Source organism: Haemaphysalis longicornis, unplaced genomic scaffold (genome assembly GCF_048455015.1).
Source record: "Haemaphysalis longicornis isolate Haplotype H1 unplaced genomic scaffold, Haemaphysalis longicornis Haplotype H1 scaffold_2, whole genome shotgun sequence".
Lineage (NCBI taxonomy): Eukaryota > Metazoa > Arthropoda > Arachnida > Ixodida > Ixodidae > Haemaphysalis > Haemaphysalis longicornis.
In genome coordinates this window covers 185,591,357-185,614,010 of record NW_027526295.1, presented here as the reverse complement: position 1 = coordinate 185,614,010, position 22,654 = coordinate 185,591,357, and the positions used below count along the sequence as shown (strand labels likewise).

General features: G+C 47.5%; 1 protein-coding gene across 2 annotated transcripts; it reads left to right on the top strand.

Annotated features, from left to right (window-relative positions):
• The first annotated feature begins 1,413 nt into the window (after positions 1 to 1,413).
• LOC144169630 (uncharacterized) lies at positions 1,414 to 20,632 on the top strand. 2 transcript variants are annotated; one of them, XM_077698884.1, is made up of 10 exons: positions 1,414 to 1,551; positions 5,725 to 5,854; positions 7,010 to 7,093; positions 10,509 to 10,597; positions 11,501 to 11,680; positions 14,074 to 14,211; positions 17,351 to 17,406; positions 18,081 to 18,217; positions 18,720 to 18,847; positions 20,334 to 20,632. In XM_077698884.1, the coding sequence occupies exons 1-10, from the start codon at positions 1,546 to 1,548 to the stop codon at positions 20,508 to 20,510; spliced, it is 1,125 nt and encodes a 374-aa protein (XP_077555010.1). In that variant the 5' UTR covers positions 1,414 to 1,545; the 3' UTR covers positions 20,511 to 20,632. The 2 variants fall into 2 exon arrangements, with proteins under 2 accessions (XP_077555010.1, XP_077555011.1); XM_077698885.1 differs by lacking the exon at positions 5,725 to 5,854.
• Positions 20,633 to 22,654: the final 2,022 nt, after the last annotated feature.

The following is a 22,654-nucleotide window of genomic DNA, read 5'->3' as shown; positions in this document are numbered from 1 at the left end:
AATTCGTCAACAATATTCGAGTGATTTATTGATTCATTGTGGGGTTTAACGTGCCGACGCAACGCAGGCGATGAGGCGCGCCGTAGTGGAGTGCTCCGGATTAATTTTGACCGCCTGGGGATCTTTAACGTGCGCCGAAATCTCGTACATGCGGGCGTTTTTGCTTTTCGCCTCCATCAGAAAAGCGGCCGCGACGGCCGGTAATCGAACCCGCGACCTCGAGCTCAGTAACAATATTCGAGTACTACTCGCGGTAGATTCCGTACCACGTACCGTCGACAGCTACTTCGATTCAACTAATCACATATGGCTGCCTTCTACATTTTACTTTTCTCTTTCTGCCAGTTCCGTTTCGTTATCCTTTGATCCTTTGTTATTATCCTTGTTATTATTAAAGAAATATTATTGTCATTATTAAAGAATGTTATTATCCTTGTCTGCCCCCGGTGAAAAAACATTTCGCAGATTTATTTATTTATTTATTGAATTATTTGCGTGTTTATGCAATTGCAATCTCATTCTGCAGTCTGGCCCCGTATTTCATTTAAAGGAATAATAAATTTTTATCATTCTTTTGGTTTCCTGGATTCCGTTTTTGTATGAACAAATTACTGTTCCCCCTCTCAGCGGTTGTGGCACCAACATTTGTGTTTTGTGCAGTTCTCCTACCGATCGATTCCCCGATCGGGGGCCGATGATCCGCGGGCTGTCGGTTGAAACCGAACGAGGTCAAAAATGAGTATTACAGTATAGTAGCAGTAAGGGTAATGCCACTTTATACAGAAGGTAGCACAGCCGTATCGGTACGAAGGCTACAGGCACGTAAGGTTCCTAATATAGCTGTTCCAGGCACCTTACAGGCATGTGCTCTATCGCGCCGCAGCAGCGCGGCACGGTAACAAGAAACAGCTGCGAGCAGTCACCTCCAAGGAAACATTTGGCTTTAGAGTCGCCTTAACCGCGAAATCGGTGATTTTACGATCATGTTTATTTTTTTTTCTAGCTTGTTTAGTGCGGTTTACAAAGCCGGATGAATGTTTTAGATATGGTAAACTTGATTCGAAAGCGAAACACGCAACTTCGGACAGGCTTTTAGCTCGGAGGTGATACGCCGCGACGCAGCATCGATCACGGTATTCCGAGGCAAGGGAGAGCATGTGACACAATGAAGCAACAATGCGAAACTAGCATTCGTGAAAGCCTAATTTGTATAAAAGCTTTAATAGTGCAACAAGAGAAAAAAAAAATGCCGGCAAGAACGTTGCAATTCGGGCTCGGGCAGAAACGAGGTAAAATCAAACAGCGAAACTGGAAGCGAAAACGGCAGAGAAACACATGCGCCTCCTATTCGCTATCTCATCCGCGCTCTACCCTTACGAGGGAGAGGGGGACAAGAAACAAAGAATAAGGAACACGAACTCAACTCGGCTGTCTCTTTTATCGGGCGCGTAGCGGTCGCGGAGGGGGCGAGCAGTGCCGCTGTGTTTCGCTCATCAACACCATAAAAGCCAAAGAGAAGCGAGTCCTCGGAGGCCTTGGAACAAGATGTCGGTATGTCCACGCTGAGCACTTCATGACTTCGATCTTCTAAAGAAAACACAGAGTGAACCCAGGATGTCCCGGAGTCGTAGACCCCGTAGTCCATGTCGTAGTCGTTCTTCTAAGTTGTTGGTTGCCTGCAGCCTCGTCGACGACATTCAGTTTACGCCGACTTTAGCTTGCCTCGGGATTCCGGCTACCATATCGTTACCGTTAGCCTAACTCTTTTGAAGAAAACAAACCGCATTTTCCCCAAATTTTGACCCCAAGTTAATTAGGTTGCGAATCCGTGTGGAGTGGCGCATGAAGCTTATTGTCTTGACATGATGGGAAACAAAACTGCGCGCTTGTGCGTTTGCATTGAAGCTTTTGGAAATGGAAGTTACGCGGGAATTTTAACGTGGGCTACGCGCGCTTTAAGGTCGAGCAGGTTTCGGGAGATAAGTTATTTCCCTCCTGAGGGAGGGGGAGGGGCATTTCTTGTTGCTAAATGAGTACAACGCGTAAAATGAACTACAGTATCGTAAAGTGTTTCGAAAAATTGGCTGTCCACTCCCTGCGAAAGTCGCTGAGTACATGAATGCACTTCTTTCAAATGTTTCAAATGAATACGTTTTTAAGAAAAACCAATGCCCTGTATACAGGTCACAAATGAGTCCAGCGTGGAGCAATTAACTGAACTGATCGGAAATTGATTCCAATAAAAAAATTGCCATTGGGAATAGAGAATTACCTACACGTGTCGACATGACTAGCAAGCGAAAAAAATGACGATGTTAGTGTTTGTCCTTAGTGGATGTTTAAACGGGTCCTGTAAGTATGGAGAGCGGTGTATTTCGAAATAACCAGGATAAAGTACTTATAAAAATATTCTAGAAATGATTCGATATTGAGAAAGTGGCTGAAAATTTTCTCTAGTTGTTTGGTTCGTGACGCTTGAATACCGCGCGCATAATTAGAGTAAAAAACCGCACAGCTGATTTCTGGATTCGTTCAGTTTTGTCTATTAGGTGTCTTTGGGGGATTCTCCAGATTAAATCAGCATATTCAAGAAAGGGAGAATAAAAGGCTTGTATGTATTTAATTTGACTCGAGTTGTTGCAGTCCGCAACGTTCATCTAAGAATACGTAGCTTTTCTATAGCGTTGGAGTCAATGTGTGGTTTCCAACTTCTTTGGCCGAAAGCGTGACGCCAAAACATTTTTCCTGGTCACTTTTAGGGATTTCAATGATTTCCATAGTGTATGAACAATGAAGCGGGTATTTGCTATTAGTGAATGGTTTAGATACGTTCAGTCGCAAAATCTATTTCTGACACTATTCGTAAATATTTTAGTTCGTTATCTAGCCTGATTTGGTCGTCTGATTGTCTAACGTGACCCAATCATCTGCAAAAAGGCGCATCTGTATTGGCGACTCGACACAAAAGGGATATCTTTGATATAGATAAGGAATAGTATATAGAAGCGCAAGGACCGAACCCTGCGGCACTCCCGAGCACACATCAAGGCTGTCGCACACATGTGTATTTAGGGTTACACATCTTGTTCTGTTTTGTAGGAAGCCGGGAATCCACGAGATTAAGCTGTGACCAATACCAAAAGCCAAGAACTTTGTAATTAAATCTTTATGTGGGACCGATTCTAACGCCTTGGAGAAGTCCAAGAATATGGTCGTCAATCTGACTGTTGGAATGAATTGCGTCGGCGAGATCATTAGTTATTTCAGCCAGCTGTGTCTTGTGTGTTGACTGTCCGGATCTGGCTCCATGTTGATCAAAAATCAGGTTATTCTTGTGGCAACGTCACGGCTGTCACACGTGACGTTATTATGAGTGGTGTCTTTTCAGTGTTTTGTTCTCATGGGGCTCATGTTTTGTGTTTGTATGAAATTGTTTTCATCAGCGGAGCTGTTTACGCTTGCGTTCCATGCGTGCCCTGGCATCGCTCAAAACTCGGCGCTGCGAAGTGGAGAGGAAGAAAATGCTAGGCTAAGAAGTGTGAGGGAAAGTGACGAGGAGAAAAGCAGCCGACGAGCACGTGTGGGGAGTGCGTGCCTCAAGGAAGAAAAAAAAAAAAAACGCTTCTCGTGGTCGGAGTCGCACCTGGGTTCCTGACATTATGAAACAGGCGTCTATCCGATTGCGCTACCATCGAATTCGGGGTGTTCGGAATTTGTTTCCTTTGGGTTTGTAGCGCGGGCGGTGGCTTTGAACTTTGGCTGAGTTGAAGTGGACTTTGGTTTTAGACTTTGGCAGTTTGGAGTTTGGACTTTAGGGGGGTGGGTTTGTGGGCTTTGATTTAACTCAATTTGCATGGAGAAAACTTCGCTTTTTAACCCTTTCTCTTAAAGGGACCCTGCAACACTTTCGATAAGTGCTTTAACTCTTTCCTTCGCGTCTGGAACCACTGTGAAAGCTATAGTTATTGCCAGCACGGAGCGGCACAGCGGGATTTGCTCGTCGCACCAGATACACCTTCCATTTGTGCCTTGTTTTTGTGTGTTTTTTTTAAAGAGTCTATCGAAAAGCATTCATTGCTGCAACTGAAGGAAAACCGGCCAACAGCCGCTACATGGCCTTAGTGACGTAATTCGAGCCGTTGAAGAAAGACCGGGAAAGAGAGAAAATTTTTTTTAGTGAGTTTACAAATTATCTGATGGGCATAGAGCAGCAATTTTTGGCTGAGGTACTTTGCGGCCCCCTAATCTAAGTACTGGGTGTGTTGAGTGTCTACGTTCTGCAAGCGTTTAAGATTTCAAAAAAAGTTGAGAAAAGTGTTGCAGGGCCACTTAAAAAAAACGCCCTTTTTTAAGACAAAGGTGTTTTTTTATCTGCTCGGCTGTTAAAAACAGCCCAGTGGCTTTGTTTTTGACAGCGTGGCTTCATTTCGTGCCTGGCGTCGTTCAAGACTTGGCGCAACAAAGTGGAGAGGAGGAAAAATACTAGGCCAAGAATTGTGAGGGAAAGCGGGGAGGAGGCAAGGAGCCGACGAGCAGGTGCGGGGATTGCGCGTCGCCGCGCCGACGTTCGGGTGGAGAGGCGCGCGTCGGGGATTGGCTTCGCCTGGTGATGATGTAGGCTCTGGCGTGCAGGTGTTTTGCTAGTTGGGGGAGACGGCATACGCTTGGCGGCATTAGTGTCCGATCTACCGATAAGATGGGAAGACCTAAGAAAAGCCAAGTTAAAACCACCTGCTCCTCAGTTTCTTCAGTCTTCGCATCTCAATTGCGAAGGTGGGAGAACTTTTTTCATACCCTTCATTTTTCTCTACAGTCGCTGTTGATAACAGGGGTATTTATACTGCGTGTGAAAAAAATAAGCCTTCAGTCGCGAGACAGCGCCGCGTTTCTGTGTTGCTTCACTTCGTGTATTCGTCCGTTTGCGCTGTTTTCCAGTTAGCACATATATCTGTAGCTTGCTTCAGAAAATTCGCATTACGGCGCGCTTCGCAATGACTTTCTGGCTGCGGAAGCGACGACTACGCATCCGTTTCACTCATGAGTCTCTCTGACCGCAGTAATGCAAGGAATAGCGACATAATGTAAGACATTTTAAGCTTAATTTCGAGCACCTAGAAGTGGGGAATATGTTTGAGCGGCCGTTTTTCTGGTGGAAGCGTAAGAGGAAAACGCCAATGTGGCCAGATTTCGCCGCACGTTACGAATCACGTGGAGGTTTTAATTAATCCCAAAATCTCCAATTGGCATGGCTCATAGAACAGGTGTAGCTTCGGCGCATAAAACCCCCAAAATTTGAATATGAAATACTTTGGGTTCTAGTCATCATGTCAAAGCCGCTTGATTGAAGAAATTGGTTTTGTTTCTAACCTTTGGAGATAAACCTCTACGGTTCCTATTTATTAGGAACTGCACTACGTGTAGTGGGCGCTCTGTGTTCACAAATTGTCATTAATAAGCTCACTCACGAGTTGCAAGAGGGGAGGACCGTGTTTTAGAACATTGTGTTTGGGGGAAAACAAAACGGAAGTCTTTTCTAAGGGTGTGTTCGTGTGTGTGTGTATGTGTGTGTGTGTGGGGGGGGGGGGGGGGGTTGAAATACTGCTTCGAACACCATTCGTAGCAACGTGTTCTTCTTTTCAACCCAACTGGACTGAACAGCAATGGCGCCCTTCAAGGGGTCATTTTAGCGCCCACGCTATTGATTTGCCTCTATAACACCGGCAGAGCATGGACAAGCCACGGGTGGTGGATTTCCGTTCGGACACTCTAACCAAGCCGACGCCCGAGATGCGACAGGCTATGAAGGACGCCGAGGTCGGGGACGACGTCTTCAAGGAAGACCCCACCGTCAACGGTACGGGGTCCACGTTTTCTTGATGCGAGTAAAGCCTTCTTCTTGTTTGCACCTCCCCACACATTCTTACATATGTTAATAGGCAACTCATCATTCTATATAACACGGATAGGAACATTATTGGGACGACTCAATCGTTGGCTATTCATTTTTATGCTTTGCCTTACGCGTACATGTGTTAGTGGGACTACTATTTAGTTGGGAAATACAGCAAGTAATGCTTGCTCTACTCAATGTTCAGGTTTGTGCATGAGGAAGGGGGTTTGCATGTCCGTATACATGTATTGTTACCTGTGCCCCTTCGAGTGATTTTGTGGCTGTTGTTTACGCAACAAAAAGTCTGCCTGCCGTGCGGGGTAAGAAATTGTCACCTCTCTTTAACTGGTTGGCTATCCATAGCAAGGTTCCTGAGAAAGTTGCCGTTGGTAGATTTTTGAATAATAAAACAAAAATGGAGCAAGGTTTGGCGAAGTTGGTTTTATTAGCTTGCCTCACGCAGACAAAACTTTTATAACTGTAGCTAAGAGCAGACATCGTGATTCACGCCTGAACCACGATATCCGCTCTAACAAAACTTTACAGACGCTGCAGCGCACCATCGGCTTATCGCAAAAAATAAAAGAAAAACTGCCTTCTTTATGAGCAAAATTGCCACCGATAAATTTTTTGGGTCACTCTTGCATTCGGAATTTTTTCGTCTTTCGATCACCGTGCAAATTAAACTCCTTTTACCATAAAGATAGAAAACTAAACATGCATTTTTAAAAAGTGAAAAGTGCTCGCGCGTCGTCAACGTGGAAGCGAAGCAAGAACAAAATACCCTTTTAGTTGCGACTGTTTGTATTAGTTACAACTGTTTGTGCGAGGCTCCTTCACCAGATGTCTGTTGCTCGTTCTTATCTTTTGCAGAAGCAGTTGTAGCTGCCCTGTGATGTCTCAAGTTGTGTGAACGTACGTGCAGATGAGGAAGCTCACACACCATGAAGGAAATAAACATAATAACCTTACTCCTGTCTTTCTCAGTAAAAAAACAGCCCACTTTGCCGTACATCTAAGTTTCTTTACCTGTTGTTGCGTTAGTCCGCATTTGCCTCGAATCGACGATGCTGTGGCATTCAAACTTCCCGCGCGTCAACACCGTCAACATTCTTGCAGAGCTGGAGAAGGTCGTTGCCGAGCTTCTGGGCAAGGAAGCGGCTCTCTTCGTCCCCACAGGAACCATGGGGAACCTAGCCGCAGGTGAGAGGCTTTTTGCTATTGAAGTTTAATTATGCAGTTAGTTCGTTAACTCATACTTAATATTTTGAATGAATACATTATTATCAGAACTTCTCGTACCACTGCGTCCAGTTTAAACAGGTAGTCGCTTTAAAAAATAATTGCGTGAGTTGAACCGTTGTGACCTCGTTAGGCTACTACTGGATTGAATGATTGGCTAGTTTGTTGCTTTATTTAATTATTTATGCGCTAATCTACAGATCGGTCGATAATTTTACGCGGGAAAGGTGATAATCCGGGGGCGCGAAGAATTAAATGTCTCCGACAGAAAAACAACAGCGGAAAGCAAAATAAAGCACTGTATGTACCCTGATAAACAAATAAAAAGGCTTTTTTCTGCAAAATTCTAATTTCACTACAGTAAATAGCGTTGTGTCGCATAGCAACGACACCCCCCCCCCCAAAAAAAAAAAAAAAAGAGAGAAAGCAATGGTAGACTGAACGAAAACGCCCACCGCAAATTCAATAAGGAAGCGGATTATTATCACCGAACACCGAAGAACATTATCACTGAACGTTATCTCTTACGCCACAATGGTCGATACATCATCTTATCTGGACGCATTTTTCGGACGGCACCCGAACAAAGGCACGGGCATGTTATTTTGTTCTGCTTTCTGATAATGATTGTATGCCCGTTGCATTATTCCCGGAACGTCAGTTTCTCAATATTGGGTCCTCTGAGTAAATTAAATGACTGCTTATCAGAACCTTTTCGCTTAATTTTTTATATGTAAACTCAGAAATGCGGATAGAGATACAAAAATAAATTGACAGCAGATCAGGGGCACAATAAAACGCGTTCGTTTGTTCTTCCTGTCACATCTTTTTCGCGCCTTATCCGCGATGAAACTACAAAACTCGGTTGCTTATCGCGTCTCAGACGGTTATCAACGTAGCGAACCTTGCTCGCACTCGAGCTACCACAGCGGAACAATTAGCTCGAAACAAATCACGCGGAGAGCTTCCGTCACGCGCTGCTTCCAAGCGCACTGGGACGACTAGGAATTACTCAACGCTGTAGTACAAACATTGTGCTGCGAAAGTACCCACTATACGCCTACCTATTCATTGCAGATAAGGAGAGCTCAAGCACATCCGTTATCAACTTTTGCAAGCATGCAAAGATGATTTGGGGAGTCGCTCTCTTTGCAATGTTTTCTGAACCATCTCCTCCTATATTTCTATAATGCCAAACGCATCAGCCCAGACCGGCCAACCAAGCCCTCTCCTTCTACTCCGGGTAGCCTTCCCAGCGCTTTAGTCACGTGACCGATTCATCTTGGGTGACGCGTGGTGGAAAGCGGCAACGTTGGCAAAACGTGCTCCGCCGCGGCTCTGAGTTTTCTAACGCTGGCGCGAGCGCATATACTTTGGCAATCTCAAACATCGGTTGCCTTGGCAACCAGGCACAAGCCGCTCTCGAATTCAGTTACGGTGGGGCGATCCCGGTTCATCTCGGGGCCCCACCTCGCGACATGTGGGCACTGCAGGCGTACCAGTCACTCCCATTGGGAAGCGCGTGATGCGCTTGGCATTGTAAAATACAGGAGGCGATGTCTGAACATGCATGATGCAGTCCAGAATATTCACCGCGGTGGCTCAGTGGCCTAGGTACATGCTGTGCTGCTGATCACCCTAACGACGTGGGTTTAAACCGGGACGCGCCGGCTGTTTTTCTAACGAGGGGGAAAAGCAAAACGTTCTTGTGTCGCCCGCCACTATGGTACGCTTCATCGTCCAGGGGCAGCTTCGGCGCGCTAAAAAGTGAATTAGCCTCCAAAATTTGAATCAGTCCACAATGACGACTTCCGAGTGGTTTCTATGGCAAAGGTCCATAGATCAATGCGCTACCATCTGGCATCAAGTTAAATAACGAAACGGAATCCAGCTGCCTGGTATAGTTAAGGATCCATAGCCTATAGGACGCCACCACGCGAACATTGACAGCCCTTCAGCGCAGTTGTAGTCGACTTTTGCTGGCGACACCGAAACGTCTGACACAGCCGCTAAATATCGCAACCCATTCTAGTATGGCTGGCCGAACTTTCCTTGCGACGTGGGTGAACACGCTGTTAAAGGCGCTCGACACAATTTTGGGCGCTCTTGACACTGGTTCATTTTCATTGTAACAACGCGGAAAGAAGATCTGCATTTACAAGCGTGCGTAAATTCATTTAACAGTCACTATTAGGTGCTCGTAATCCTAGAAGTGAGTAGTGATGGTATTTACCTGACCAGGGGCAAAACTTTGACTTTCGCTCGTTTCAAAGTAGCCGCTTCGAGCGAGCCCCGATTGGCTGAAGGCAGCCGACACGGATGTGACTGACGAAAAACAGCAATTCCGGGAGTTGGTTTGTGTGCCTTTCAAAAGTCTCGCAACCGGAACTACGACACGACTTAAAATGGGCGCGGAATGGTAGCGAAAATTGAAGTGGGGCTGATGGAAGATCGTAGAGAGGGGGAGTACGACCTAGCTCCAATCGTTCTCAAATGGATCCTCCGCGGAGCCCAGGGGGTCCGCGAGGGCATGTCAGTAGTCCGTGAAGTCCCCCCCTCCCCCAAAACTCTCCCTCCCCCTCTCCATTTTGTTCTGTTTGGCGAACCTTGTTGGCAATGAAGAAAGGTGGCTTCGCTGTATGACTTGTACCTTTACTTTCTCCGCGTGGCACAGTGTTTAACGTTGGCTTTTTGCACAACACACCAGCTATGCAGAAAAGCCAGACACGAAAAAGGCATGGAATAGGTTTTGGTTTGGGATAGTTGACTATACATCGTTTGAACAAACAGCGCAAGGACGCGGACGATAGAACGGAAAAAATACAGTACAAGCGCTTGTACTGTCTTTTTTCCGTTCTGTCGTCGGCGTCCTTGCGCTGTTCAAACTGAATAGGTGTTTAGAGGACTGTTAGCTGCAATAACAAATTGTTTGACAATACGGCACGCATCAGAATAAAAGTCAGACACATAAGGCGGCCACTGAATAAGTACGAGGGGGTACTTCAGCTGCAAGTGCAAATTGTTTGAGATTAACGTAGTTCTTCGTTGGGTCCTTTGCAAGACCGAAAGGGGTCCCCGGCACACTCGTGGCTAAGAACCACTGATTAAGCTAATGACATGCACCACAAAAATTCTATAGTTATATTACCATTGGAAGTACAAAGTGATGTTGCGTGTGCAAACCGATGTCGGATAAAGGTGCCGCGGTCAGGGGAGATAATGTGCGCGAGCAGTGAAAATACGGAATCTGGTCTGTACTGGGTACGAGATAGTACTGGGTAGTAGTACTAGTAACAGAGTAGGCGAACAACGAATGCTGCGCAGTTGGTCGTGCAGCATATGCGGCTTTGTTTGGAAAACACGACGCATTTCGCAGTGATGGCCCACTGTGACCAGCGGGGGCAGGAGATCCTGGTTGGGGACGCGTCCCATCTCTTCCTCAACGAGCAAGGAGGAGTCGCTCAGGTGCGTCTGTGACGTCAAAACAAGAACGACAGTGCAATGCAATAAAACTAATTTCTGTGTATGCGCTTAATCTTCAATTAACGTCAAACAATGCAATGGAATACAATATTATCACGATAGGACGAAGAAGGGGTCAGTCGAACGTACCGCCGTTATCCTGAACGTTGACGAAGTAGAAGCTAAGAGTGGGCGTAGCCGGCGCGCGCTCTGTCGTGGCTGACTTGTAAATAGCGCGTAAATATATCGCTGACCATCTACCGTGGTTCCTGTCATTTCCGTCCTGCCGCCACGTAACATCTTTGGTGAAGGGTGCGGGGTACATCTTCAAAGATGTTACGTTCGACTCACCACTTCTTCGTCATATCGCGATAATATTATTTATTTCATCATTTAATGACGCACACATGTACAGATGCACAGATTAGATATCGTCACCCGATTAATACCTGCTCCATTCTGCCGTTTCAAAGGCCTTCGGAAGGCCATTGAACCAATTGTCCATCGAGTGCCCCATTGTAAATACATAGGACACACTTGTAAGTGAGCGTTCAACTTTCCGCTCAAAGTTTCCGTGTAGCACAGACTTAAGAGTTGTGGAAGGGGCTGTAGAATAAGGGTGGTTAAGAGTGATTCGGAATTTTAAAATTGAACGAGTACGCTGTAAAAAAAGGCGTTTTTTTTTTTAAACCCAAATTAAAACTAAAGACGGCAAATTATATGATCAGGGAAAAGCCGGCAGCGCGGAAACTTTCACAAAAAACTGTACGTTTGATCACTTATCTCTTGTCGCCGCTGTGTCTTCACTCTTGTAAGTCCGGTCAGTTTTACCGTGCTTTATTTTTGGAGGAGCGCTGGCTGCATGAAGCCGCTATCGTTTTGCTCGACGCCGCCTTCTCTGCACAGGTAGCCGCTGTGCAGAGCTGGGCCGTGCCAACGCAGAGAGACGGTCGGCTGCTCATCGAAGACCTCGAGTCTCGGGTCAGGCACCGGGACTTCCACTGCCCCAGGACATCACTGGTGTGTCTCGAGAACACGCACAACGTCTGCGGGGGCACCGTTCTCCCCCTGGACTACTTGGAAAAGGTATGCGCCTGGTCGATTGCGCTGTCGCGAACGCAAGACAGTCATTAGGGCTTTCATTAGCTAGGGCTTGGGAATTCCAGTACTACCTAGAATACTTCTGCGGATATATCATGCAACAGAAGCGTTAGAGTTATTAATGGCAGTGCTGAGAAGGCAAACCGCAGGTCTGGCGCTGCACTGTCAAATGATTTTTAGGAAAAACATTGTTAACCCAACATTGTACATAAATGTTCAACCATTGCAGTCAGGATCGGGAAGCTGCAAAAATGCAGAGAAAAGGCAAGGAGGAAATTGCTAAAAGGTAGGGATTATACGCGTGCATCCATCTATAGAAAGGCGATTTATTTGCAGACGTTTTTCGCTCCTTTTTAAAGAAGTTCGCGTTTGAGAGCGTGCGGAATGTTGTAAAGACACTGCGCGTGTGTGTGCGTGTGCGTGCGTGTTTGTGTGCATGTGTGTGTACGTTTGTGCGCGTGTGTGCGTGCGTGCGTGTTTGTGTGTGTGCGTGCGTGTGCGTGCGTGTGTGCATGTGTGCGTGCGTGTGTGTGCGTGCGTGCGTGTGTGCGCGTGCGAGTGTGTGTGCGCGTGCGTGTGTGTGCGTACGTGTGTGTGTGTGTGTGTGTGTGTGTAACACGATCCACGTACTAATACTATTTGAGCAGAATTTTACTTAACCCATCATCGTCTGCAGTGCACACAGCATAGGCACGAAAATCCAGAATTTGTGCGCGAGGTCGCTTGAGGGAAATATAGGAAGTATAAGCCAAAACACACCTACATAAACAGGCGTAAACAGAAGTATGAGCCAAAACAAACCCATATAAACAGGCGGGATTTTTAGAGTAGACTTATGCCTACCCCCTAAGGAAGCCAACACGAAGAGGAATACTGAGTAGACGGAATAATGTATAAAGTAACAAAAATCGACTACCAGAACATTATCCCGAATAGAATAAATCTCCGGAGAATCGAACAGGATGGTCATCTGCGGGGCTGTTCGCACTCATATATAATTCGGGACGGCGCGTACCCAAGAACGCAAAGGACGCTGGAACGATTTATGCTTGGAGGGGATGGCGCGGTCATTCGATTTCTCACCAACGTACACTCTCCCCCCCCCCCCCCTCTCTCGCCAAACACCTTCTACGTAGATGCTGCAGCACACAGGCACAAGCCGGCCTTCACTGTGGCTGTCGTCTCCTCGCCGACTACTACTCCTCTGACGTCTCTCACTATTCCCACCACAACCTCACATGTTGCGGAAGAGGTGGCCATAGCCCTGGCTCTCGCACACCGGCCTCCCCCTGATCTAATATTATCTGATTCACAAACGGCCATCAAAAATTTTGCTAGCGGCACTATCTCCACGCTAGCCTGCAAAATTCTGCTTCAAAATTCAGCCCCCCAGCATCTTTGGGAGCTCCTCTGGTTACCGGCACACACGGGACAAGACGGCGCGGAGTGGGCTCGTAAGGCGGCACGAGCACTCGTCACCCGTGCGCCTGACGAGACCACTTCCCGTCAAGGAGTTTACTCTGCCAGGGACTCCCTCACCACTTACAGGGAGGTGACCGACTACCGCCTCTCCCGCAACACGTTGCCCCCGGCTTACCCATCTCTCGGAGGAACGGCTGTGGCGCCTCCTCCAAACGGAATCGCTCCCCAACCGAGCCCTCCTTCATCACATTTACCCATCCGCCTACCCCTCTCCCTTCTGCCCACATTGTGGCGCTAAATCCACAGTGCAACACCACATGTGGGCCTGCCCCTCTGACCCCCACCCCACCATAACTTCCCCTGACCACTGGACGGAGGCCCTGGGCCGCTCGGACGAAGACTCCCAGCGCCCACTGGTCACCCGAGCACAAGCCGCGGTGGCGGCCCCTTAGGCCAGTGGTGTCAATAAAAGTTTTTATCTCTCTATCTCTCACCAACGTAAACGTCGTTTCTACCCCCTTTTCCCTCCTTCGCTGCAGCTACCTACGCGTGCGCGCTGTACAGCGTATACTCATTATAGCGACGGCCGCTCCCTCTCGCTGTCGCGGCGCAGCTGCGCGCTATGCAAGTTACAACGGCAGCAGTACTAATCTAGGGTGCCTCGATGTCCGGCTCGATGTCTAGGGTGCCTCGATGTCGACGGCGCTGGCGTCGAGACACCGTATTCTAATCGTAAATGGCGCGCTGCTGCGGGAAAAGTAGAACCCGACGCGATTTCGCAATGGCTGCCGCTGTAGAACAGTCGCTGGGCGGCGATAGAGTTTGGTGAAATGAATGAACTCCCGTTATGAATATTCGTTCGCCCTCAAAACGACGTACCCACTGTAGAAACGTGTATGTATTGCGCGTCTACGAGCGGTGTCGTACACGACGCTTCTGTGCGTGCGTGCGTGCAGGCTGGGCAGTTTGCCAAGGCCCACAAGATCCCCCTGCACATGGACGGAGCCAGGATTATGAATGCGGCTGCCTACTTGGGCGTCCCCGCAAGGGACATCCTCGCAAGTTCCGACACGGTCATGATGTGCATATCCAAGGTACTGCCACGTTACCACCGTGGATTTCCATGAAAGGAATTAACTCCCTTTATGAATATGATGTTTTCTTTGATGTTTTCACTAAGTTCACATAGCGCAGAAAGGACAAAGGGCAAGGCAAAGACGGGACAAGCGCTAACTTTCTAAAAGTTGTTTATCGCTGATATATATATATATATATATATATATATATATATATATATATATATATATATATATATATATATATACGACTCGCACAATAGCAGGGGAAAGGGATTGGCGGTGAGATCTTTGAGTGGCGCCCCCTGGCTCTGACGTCGGCTTAGGGATTCGCGCCGCTGTCGTCTGCTACACTCCGCTTGTGAGAGGCAACAGTGCCTGGGCTAGAAATCGCCCGCTTCGTTGCATTAGTGCTATAAAAAGCGTATTTCTAGCGACTCAGTTATTTTGCCAGCTTCTGACGCATCTGAATAATTCTAAGCTGTATCCCCCACAAGTTTGCAACACACGAAGAGATAGAGAACAACTTTCTTCAGAGTATCGGTCAGAAGATCGTGTGTAACTCGTCCTTTCTTGCTTCTTCGCGAGGATCAGCGATCAGAGCTTCTCGATAAGTATTCAAAATGCGTAGGCTTCCCTGCAGTATTTTTCAGAAGCTCCTATGAAGACTCAACAGTCTAATACTACGTACCAAGCAGCCAGAGTTACTCAAGTCTATATCCAGTAACGCTGCCAAGCAGCGGCCTCTACACGCTCATCGCACAGCAGGAACTAAAACGGCTTTCTTCTGTTTCTTTCGTTGTTGTCTTGTATCGGATTAATGTTTCTTGCTTTTTTTCTGTCCAACGCATTAATTTTTCTGCGCCGTCACCAACTTCTTATTAGGAGGTTTCTGGATGTTTGGGAGCCTCACAAAGGTCGTGTGGATATTTCCTTCATTTTGTATGGCATGCATTCCCTTCTTCACAAATTGGCTTTCATTACGGCTGCGTGCAAGAAGGTGAATATCCGCAGCGTGCTTTGTTTATTCACATAAAAATACAATAAGAAAGTTTGTGCTACGCCACCGCGATCGCGCCCTAAACAACGTGGTCCACACTACTCGAAGGCGGCTTTTGTGCTCCGAATTTCTGTCGTAATTATATCGTTATCATAACGAACTGACTCTCAACTCGAACAATGATGACATGATTACGGTGTTGAAGGCATGATATACTCGCTAACTAACGTAATAAATAGTATACCTGCATATATTAGAAGACTCGAAACCGAAGAAGAATTACAAGTAGCTCATTATTGCTTTTCAACCCTTCCAGGCGCGAAGAACAAATCCTATTTTACTCGGGATGGCGTTCTATGATTTGAAGAAAATTACTTTTACTCTCTTGTCCTGGTCTGAGGACCCGGCCCACTAACCAGATCGATTTAATTGTTAAACAAAGTTTTCCCCTCCTCCCCTTACTCCTCCTCCTCCTCTTGAGTGCAGTTTTCCTATAACGCATATCCGAATATCGGGAAGATAAGGCTGTGCAAAATGTTCCGAAATATCCCTCCAAGTCTTAACAAACATATATGTGTTACTATAAATTCATCGAAGACGTGACTCGTTTTGCTCAATAAACCTCCATACTGGTTAGATGACTGGTATAGAATCAGCACGCGCGTATATACACACTGGGTTATTTGGAACTCAACCTACAGTTTTTGCAGTCTACAGTGCATGTCGGCAAACTTTCATGCCTTGAAAACGTAAAGTGATGTGACAAAACGCGTTCGAGCGTTCGGCAAGGTTGCAAAAACTGTTTTACCTTACATATGATTACCGGGAATCGTGATGCCTTCTGCCAAAGCCGACAGCCCTGAAGGCCTAGAATTTGTTTTGGTCTTCCATTTTCGCTGTTGTCGGTTATTAGCAGCTGACTGTTCCCTTTGTTCGAATGCTTACATGAGATGCTAACGCCTAGCTCCAACTCTTCGCGCTCCGCACAGGCGCCGGCAATGTTTCTGCCGTAGCGGTATCCAAAACTATATTTTAAATGACACCAGGAGCTAGTGTATGCGATTTTAGGCCTATTATTATGATAAAAAGTTACCCACACGCCAATTCTGGTGCGGACAAGCATCAGACGTTGACCGACCGCAAAGAAACAGCAGGGAGAGCGATCCTGAGTGAAGCAGACGACAAATGCGGGAATCCCTAAGCTGACGTCACGGAGGCGCGCATCACAGCGCCGCCTGTGTTCGCGCTCACCGCCAATAGACAGAAAACGACAAATCGGAGAAAAGATAACCGAAGGTTGCCAAAAACCTGCCTATGCCAAAAAAGTAGAACTCTAGCTGAGTTAATGTCCGTCACGGGCGATATTCCGTTTCAAGATAGACACAAGCCCGGCGCTTCCGGTGCGATGCAGAGCGTTAATTAAACATGTTGATATGCCGCGCGCCACCTCTGAACCGATTTAAAAGATACAAAATTACTTTTGGTAGGAAAATAATGCGCAGAATTGAGGTAAGAGAACATAGTACAACAAAAAAAAAATCACGGTTCTTGGGGAAAAAATAGTAACAGGGCTGGGTCTCGAGCCCGGGGGGTTCGTTCCAAAACCCATGATTCTACCCATAGACTACCGAGGCGGAGCAGCGGGGCCTCTTTAACAGTTGAGCAAACGAATAGAAGCAGTGTTCCAAGTGAAACAGTAGATGGCGCTGGGTTCGCACAGGAAATGCCGGGCTTGTACACACAAGGAAACGGAATCTCGCGGGGTGATACAGGGCAATTGTGTGGTCATACAGAGCGTGGCGCGAGTCTCCAGACACACGTTTCCGTTAGTAGCAATGTTTCTTACTTTGATATTTGAATGTCCCTCTAAAATAGGATAACCATAAATTCATTCCCTTCCAAAGATTACCTAGTTTGAATCTGCCTTGGGGTCGACCTAGCGTCATTATGAACGGTGGCGTAGCGCGTCTTACGGGGCTCTCGCTGAGGCCTCGCAAATGCACGTGTTCATATCAGAAGAGTTTATGTTTTTATTAAAATAAGTTCTGGCAGCCGTGCATGACAGTTGACGGTCGTCCATCGCTTACTATGCCCATAGAAAAATCGGCTGATGGCCTTGAGTTTTGTGTCGTACAATATTTTTCCTTCGTTTCTCAGGGCCTTGCGTGTCCCATTGGGTCCCTCGTCGCCGGGCCAAAGGACTTCATTCACAAGTGAGTCGGGTTTGCGGGAAAGACGCATGTGCAGTGCCGAGTAAGTGCGTACCACCATCGCTAAAGTCAAGTACGTAATGAGCGAGACACAACGAGCCGCTGGACACGTACGGGGTTCCGCGAATTTTGCAAGCTTAAATAGGCAGAGATTTATTTCCAGACAAATGCGCAGTGCTTTCTGCAAAGCTGCAAGTCTTGGTTTCTTGAGACTCAGCTATTCGGCCGCTTTAATTTATGTTTTTTTTGGAAGCAGGCAAAAAGCTGTGCTCCCATAGGGGTGGCGTTGATTCTAGAAGAGACGGAGGCATGGAACAGCTCATCCAGTTGAAGTAACTCTACAATGATTAATGCCCATGTTATATAGAAGTGAGATATGAGTTTAAATAAACTTCACGGCCATCAGGGATTTGGACGCGGAGGTTCAGCGCTAGCTGAAATCCTTGTGGGATGAGGCCTGCAATCCAATGGCACTCCGGACCAGTCCAGGATAGATATGCGAATTCATCTCATGGCTTCAGTGAAGTCCCCTCCTCCTCCTCCTCCTCCTCCTCCTCCTCCTCCTCCTCACATGCGTATCCGGGAAACTCAAGTGTGGCTTCGCAGAAGATGGCGTCACGTTTTTTCTCTGCTTTCTCTATCCCACAATCTGATTCCATCAATCCAATCGCACGCAGGGTGGCCCGCGTCCGCAAGTGTCTCGGAGGCGGCATGCGCCAGTCCGGCATCGTGGCGGCGGCGGGGCTCGTTTCGCTGAAAACCATCGTTCCCAGGTTGCATGAGGACCACGAAAACACCCAGAGGCTCGCCAGGGGTAAGGCTGTGAAGTCAAAGAGGGCTTTAATTTCATTTTTTCCGGGCTGATGGTCGGGATATCTACAACGTGACTATGAGCCCTTAATGCGATTCTCGAAGCGAAGGACACTCATACATGGCACGACGTAGGCTCACCGGGCATTATGACGGGCGTATGTCCTTTCTTTTCTGCCAGCACCGTCGGAATTTTTCTGTTGGCGCCGCGACCATGAGCTGCGGTGACTTGATTAAGTCTTTGGCGTGACTGCCATTGTCTGCAGGCTTGTCTCATGTGACGTTTGGGGTGGTAGGATTTGAGGAAGGCTTTTGATAAAGAAAGACAGGGAGCACTGCCCAGCCCGCAACAGAAGTTCGCTGGTTTATTAAATGAATGCGATCCGTATCCAACGCTTCCACCATTGTCTCCTAGCCCTTTGCGAACGCTCTAGGCTTTGCCTGGAGGAATGGTGCCGGCGGCATCGCTAAAGTATGTTTCTATGCGCATCCATTCATGTCCGCAGGTGTCAATCTGAAGGGCAACCCGTATATTAGCATGGACCTGGAGACAGTGCAGACCAACATGGCCGTCTACGACTTCCACGACACGAGTCGGCTGTCGCCGGTTACCTTCTGCGAGCGCCTGAACAAGGTTCGCTGTTTACATTGTGCACTTTATTATCTGCATGTGTCTAACCACTGAAACCACTACTGTATTGTAACGCCGGTTCCCATAGTGGGCACTCGCTTGCATCCACAGTGCACCTGTGACACGATGCGAGCACATTACTTCTGAGCACGAAGCCGAGCACGACTTGCGAGCACGGAAAAAACGGTGTCAGTGTGCGTGACCGCGTTCAGTAATGTGGTTTAATATTAACGCGGAACTCTCTACTGGGTAAGTTGGCAAATAAGAATTCCGGACTGCGTCCGGCAAAGTGCACCGGAAAAGGCGCAAAAGGTGTATCGAAAAGCCGTTCCCGGAATTCCCATTGGCTGAGACGCGTTCCATGACACGTGCATTAGAAAAGGCTTCAGCTTTTGCGGAGGCAGGATCGCAGAAGCATGGATAGTGACTGCAACAAGCAGCTGCAGTGAGTCCGGTGTCGAGGTTGTAGGCTTAGCGTCGACGCCGGATGAAGGTTCATCGACGAACCCGGATAAAAGAAGCGACTCCAAATTCTTATCTAACAAGAATATGCTTACAGATCATTCGCACCATTCTACGGTATTAGCACCTGTAGGTGAAATGCAACTGTCTGTCTGGCCGCGAAAACGTTCCTGGAGGCAGGGAGCGTGCGCCCACCGAAGCACTTGGGCCGCGGTAAAGGCCCTACATTTCTCCTTTATATAGTCGGGGATGACTTCACCCGAACGCCCGTAAGGACATTTCACATCACTGTTAATATGTAGTCAGGGAACTTTTGATTCTTAGCGAGGGCTGACTGCGACATTCAGTATTGAGATAAAATAGCTTAAGTGAGGAGGTTAAATGGTTGATGCAGGGAAGACGCCGCCGCAGTTTCGTCTTTAAAGACCAACCGCGCTCAAATTTCACCTCGGCCAAATTTAGTTTGAACGTACAGTACGTACCGCCAAACCAACGTGGACATGACTGGTAGCCCCGTAAAATGTCTGGTTAATTAATTAGAGGCGTTTAAAATGGCACCGTCGAAGGCGACGCTGCACCTGCTGTCGGATCGCGCAAACTGCCCTGCGCTTTTTCCTACGGCCAGCGAGGGGACCGGTCGAGCACCACCAGGCCAACGGGAGGCGTTGTAGGAGGCTTTGGCTGGGCGTGCTTCTCCCAGGATTGCGGAGAGGGAGGAGCGTTGCGCGCAGGTTCGCTCCAACCGGCGGGCTGCGTGCGGCCTGGCGCTCGCCGACTGGGCCGGCCGGAGCGTCACTTCAGCCTGGCCGCAATGGCCACGCTCCTCTCAATTTCGGTTTCAAAATATCCGATTTTTGGTGACCGTTTGCGCCGCGGATACGCCCATTCAGCTGTCATATTTTGTATCTTGCAGTATTTTTAGGCAGACTACACGGGAATCGCGTTTTCAAGAGGTTGAAATTTTGAGTGTAGTTGGCCTTTAATTCCGTTTCCTGTCTGCGTCGTTTTTATTTTCCCGTGTCTCCAGGTGACAGCGCGGGAGTACGAGGACTTGCAGCAGGCAATTGCGGTCAAGATGATCCCCATAAGCATGACCAAGGCTCGCGCCGTGCTGCACAACGACGTGAACGCTGATGACGTGGACGCAGCCATTGTCAAGATACGCTACGTCGTCGACGAACTATGCCGGTCCGTCGGCGCCTGACCGGAAGTCGAATGAACGGCTTGAAAGGGCTGCCGAGTAGCTTGCTTGGTCTGCGCCAGCCGTCAAAATACGAGACACGTAAACAAACAACAAAAGTAAATCAAATTAAAAGCACAAACCAACATTGTTTTGCCTTTGTGGCTGCGTTAGATCGGCCACTGCTCTGAACTCAGAACACGTTGTTGTTGTTGTTGTTCTTGTTCTTCTTGTTGTTCCTTTCTTCTATTCTTCTTCTACTTCTTCTTCTTCTTCTTCTCCTTCTCCTTCTTCTTCTTCTTCTTCTTCTTCTTCTTCTGCTGCTGCTGCTGCTGCTGCTTGTTGTCGTTCATCTTCTTCTTCTTGTTGTTTATGTTGTTGTTGCTGTTGTCGTTGTCGATGTTGTTGTCGACGTTTTTGTTGTGGTTGTTGTCGATGTTGTTGCTGTTGTCCATGTTGCTGTCGTTGTTGTTGTTGCTTATGATGATACTCTTGGTGCTTTTGGCACCTACCCAAAAAAAGGGATAAGCAAAGCCTAAATCACTGATTGTACTTCGATTGGACTTTAATATATGAATTTATTTCCCAGGAAAAAGACGGGTATGAAATGAAAGTTCGCTATGATTAAGACCCCAATTAACTAATAATTAGGATTTTTTTTAATTTAAGCGACCTGTAGCAGGGTAAGCTTGAATTTACCTATATATATATTGTGCACCCCAATTTGTTGCCCCAAAAGATAAGTGGAATCGAAGGAGTCAACCCCAAATGCTCAATCGGCTCCTTCAAGAGCACCTGTCTAGCTGCCGAGAAGCGGCGGCAATTGAGAAAAAATTACAGCATCTCCACCCCGTGGATGATGGCGAGGGTGCGGAGTAAGGGGACTCGAAATGACATTTAAGTTGCGCCCCATGACATCCGATTTGCGCCCCGACCGTCATTCGATTTGAGCCCTGAGTTGCACCTTGATTATTCCCTAAAGGAAACTAAAACTCACGGCTCAAATCGAATTTCGCTTGATTTTCAATTGATGGTGTGCGTACAGATGGACGCGGACGGCCATTGGGAGGTCCTAAGGTACTCCGCACCGATACAGGTGAGGGAGTAAGCCGTCTGACTCTCGGGTACTAACTCACGGTCGTAGCCCAATGGGTAAGACGACTGACACTAACTCTGTCTGGTCTACCAGACAGACACGAATCCTGCCGGTGTCTGTGTGATTTTTTGCGATTGTAAATGCTATGCGCACGGACGGGGACGGACATTGTGAGGTCCTAAGGTGCTCCGCACCTAAAAAAAATGTTTGATTGTTTCCGGGGCCTGCCACCGCGCAGATAGTTCAGTAGGGGGAAGTCTTGATCTGAATAGATATCGATTCGGCCTCGGAATCCGGCAGCGCAACTTGGTGAAGGTTCCTTCGCACTGCCGCGAACCACACAGGCGAGAATTCCACCCGAACTTACTGTAAATGTAGGCACTCTTTGTTTGATAAGATGCCAAAGTATCTTAAGCTTAAGGGCGCAAAAATGGCCAGGTTTAGGATGCGAAGTTTAACGGGAGCTCTGGCAGCGAGATGAGCTAAACTGTCGGCCATCTCGCTGCCCCCGATGTCCGTATGCCCAGGGACCCATGCTAAACGTACCTCCTTCACGTGTCCCCGAACGAAAAAAAGTAGGGTGCGGTACACGGGTGTGTATGTATAGAAAGTTAGTGCCGAAATTACTGACATTGAATTGGATAATATGATGATTTCTTTTACATGTTGCGGTACTTCATATAGAGCGACAGCTAATGCTAAAAGTCTGCCATAAAAATGCTTTTGTAGTGCGGGATTCGAACGAGTAACGGCGATATAGAGATTACGAAAAAAATACAATTCCAGCTTTGTCGGTAATTTAATATGCGTCTGTATGAATCACGGGAAACGCATATGATACTCCGATAAATAGCCATTTAAAAGAGATCTTAATAGAGAGTGCGGTAGAAGTTTGGCGGCCGTAGGAAAGGGGCACTGAAAGAAAAACTATGTTTCTCGCCCAATAGCCGATGCTAGAATAACATCATGTCGGTTGAGAGAAGTACGGGTGAGGCATGTTTGTACCAATTGCATTTGGGGTGAAATTAATTTCGGCCTCGGAGAAGTAAATATGCACACTCCTCTCCTCCCC

Excerpts from the sequence above, each read along its gene's own strand:
- LOC144169630 (XM_077698884.1), top strand. Across the intron at positions 10,598-11,500 it reads AGCAAGGAGGAGTCGCTCAG|GTAGCCGCTGTGCAGAGCTG; the intron begins GTGCGTCTGTGA and ends TTCTCTGCACAG. Across the intron at positions 14,212-17,350 it reads TCATGATGTGCATATCCAAG|GGCCTTGCGTGTCCCATTGG; the intron begins GTACTGCCACGT and ends TTCGTTTCTCAG.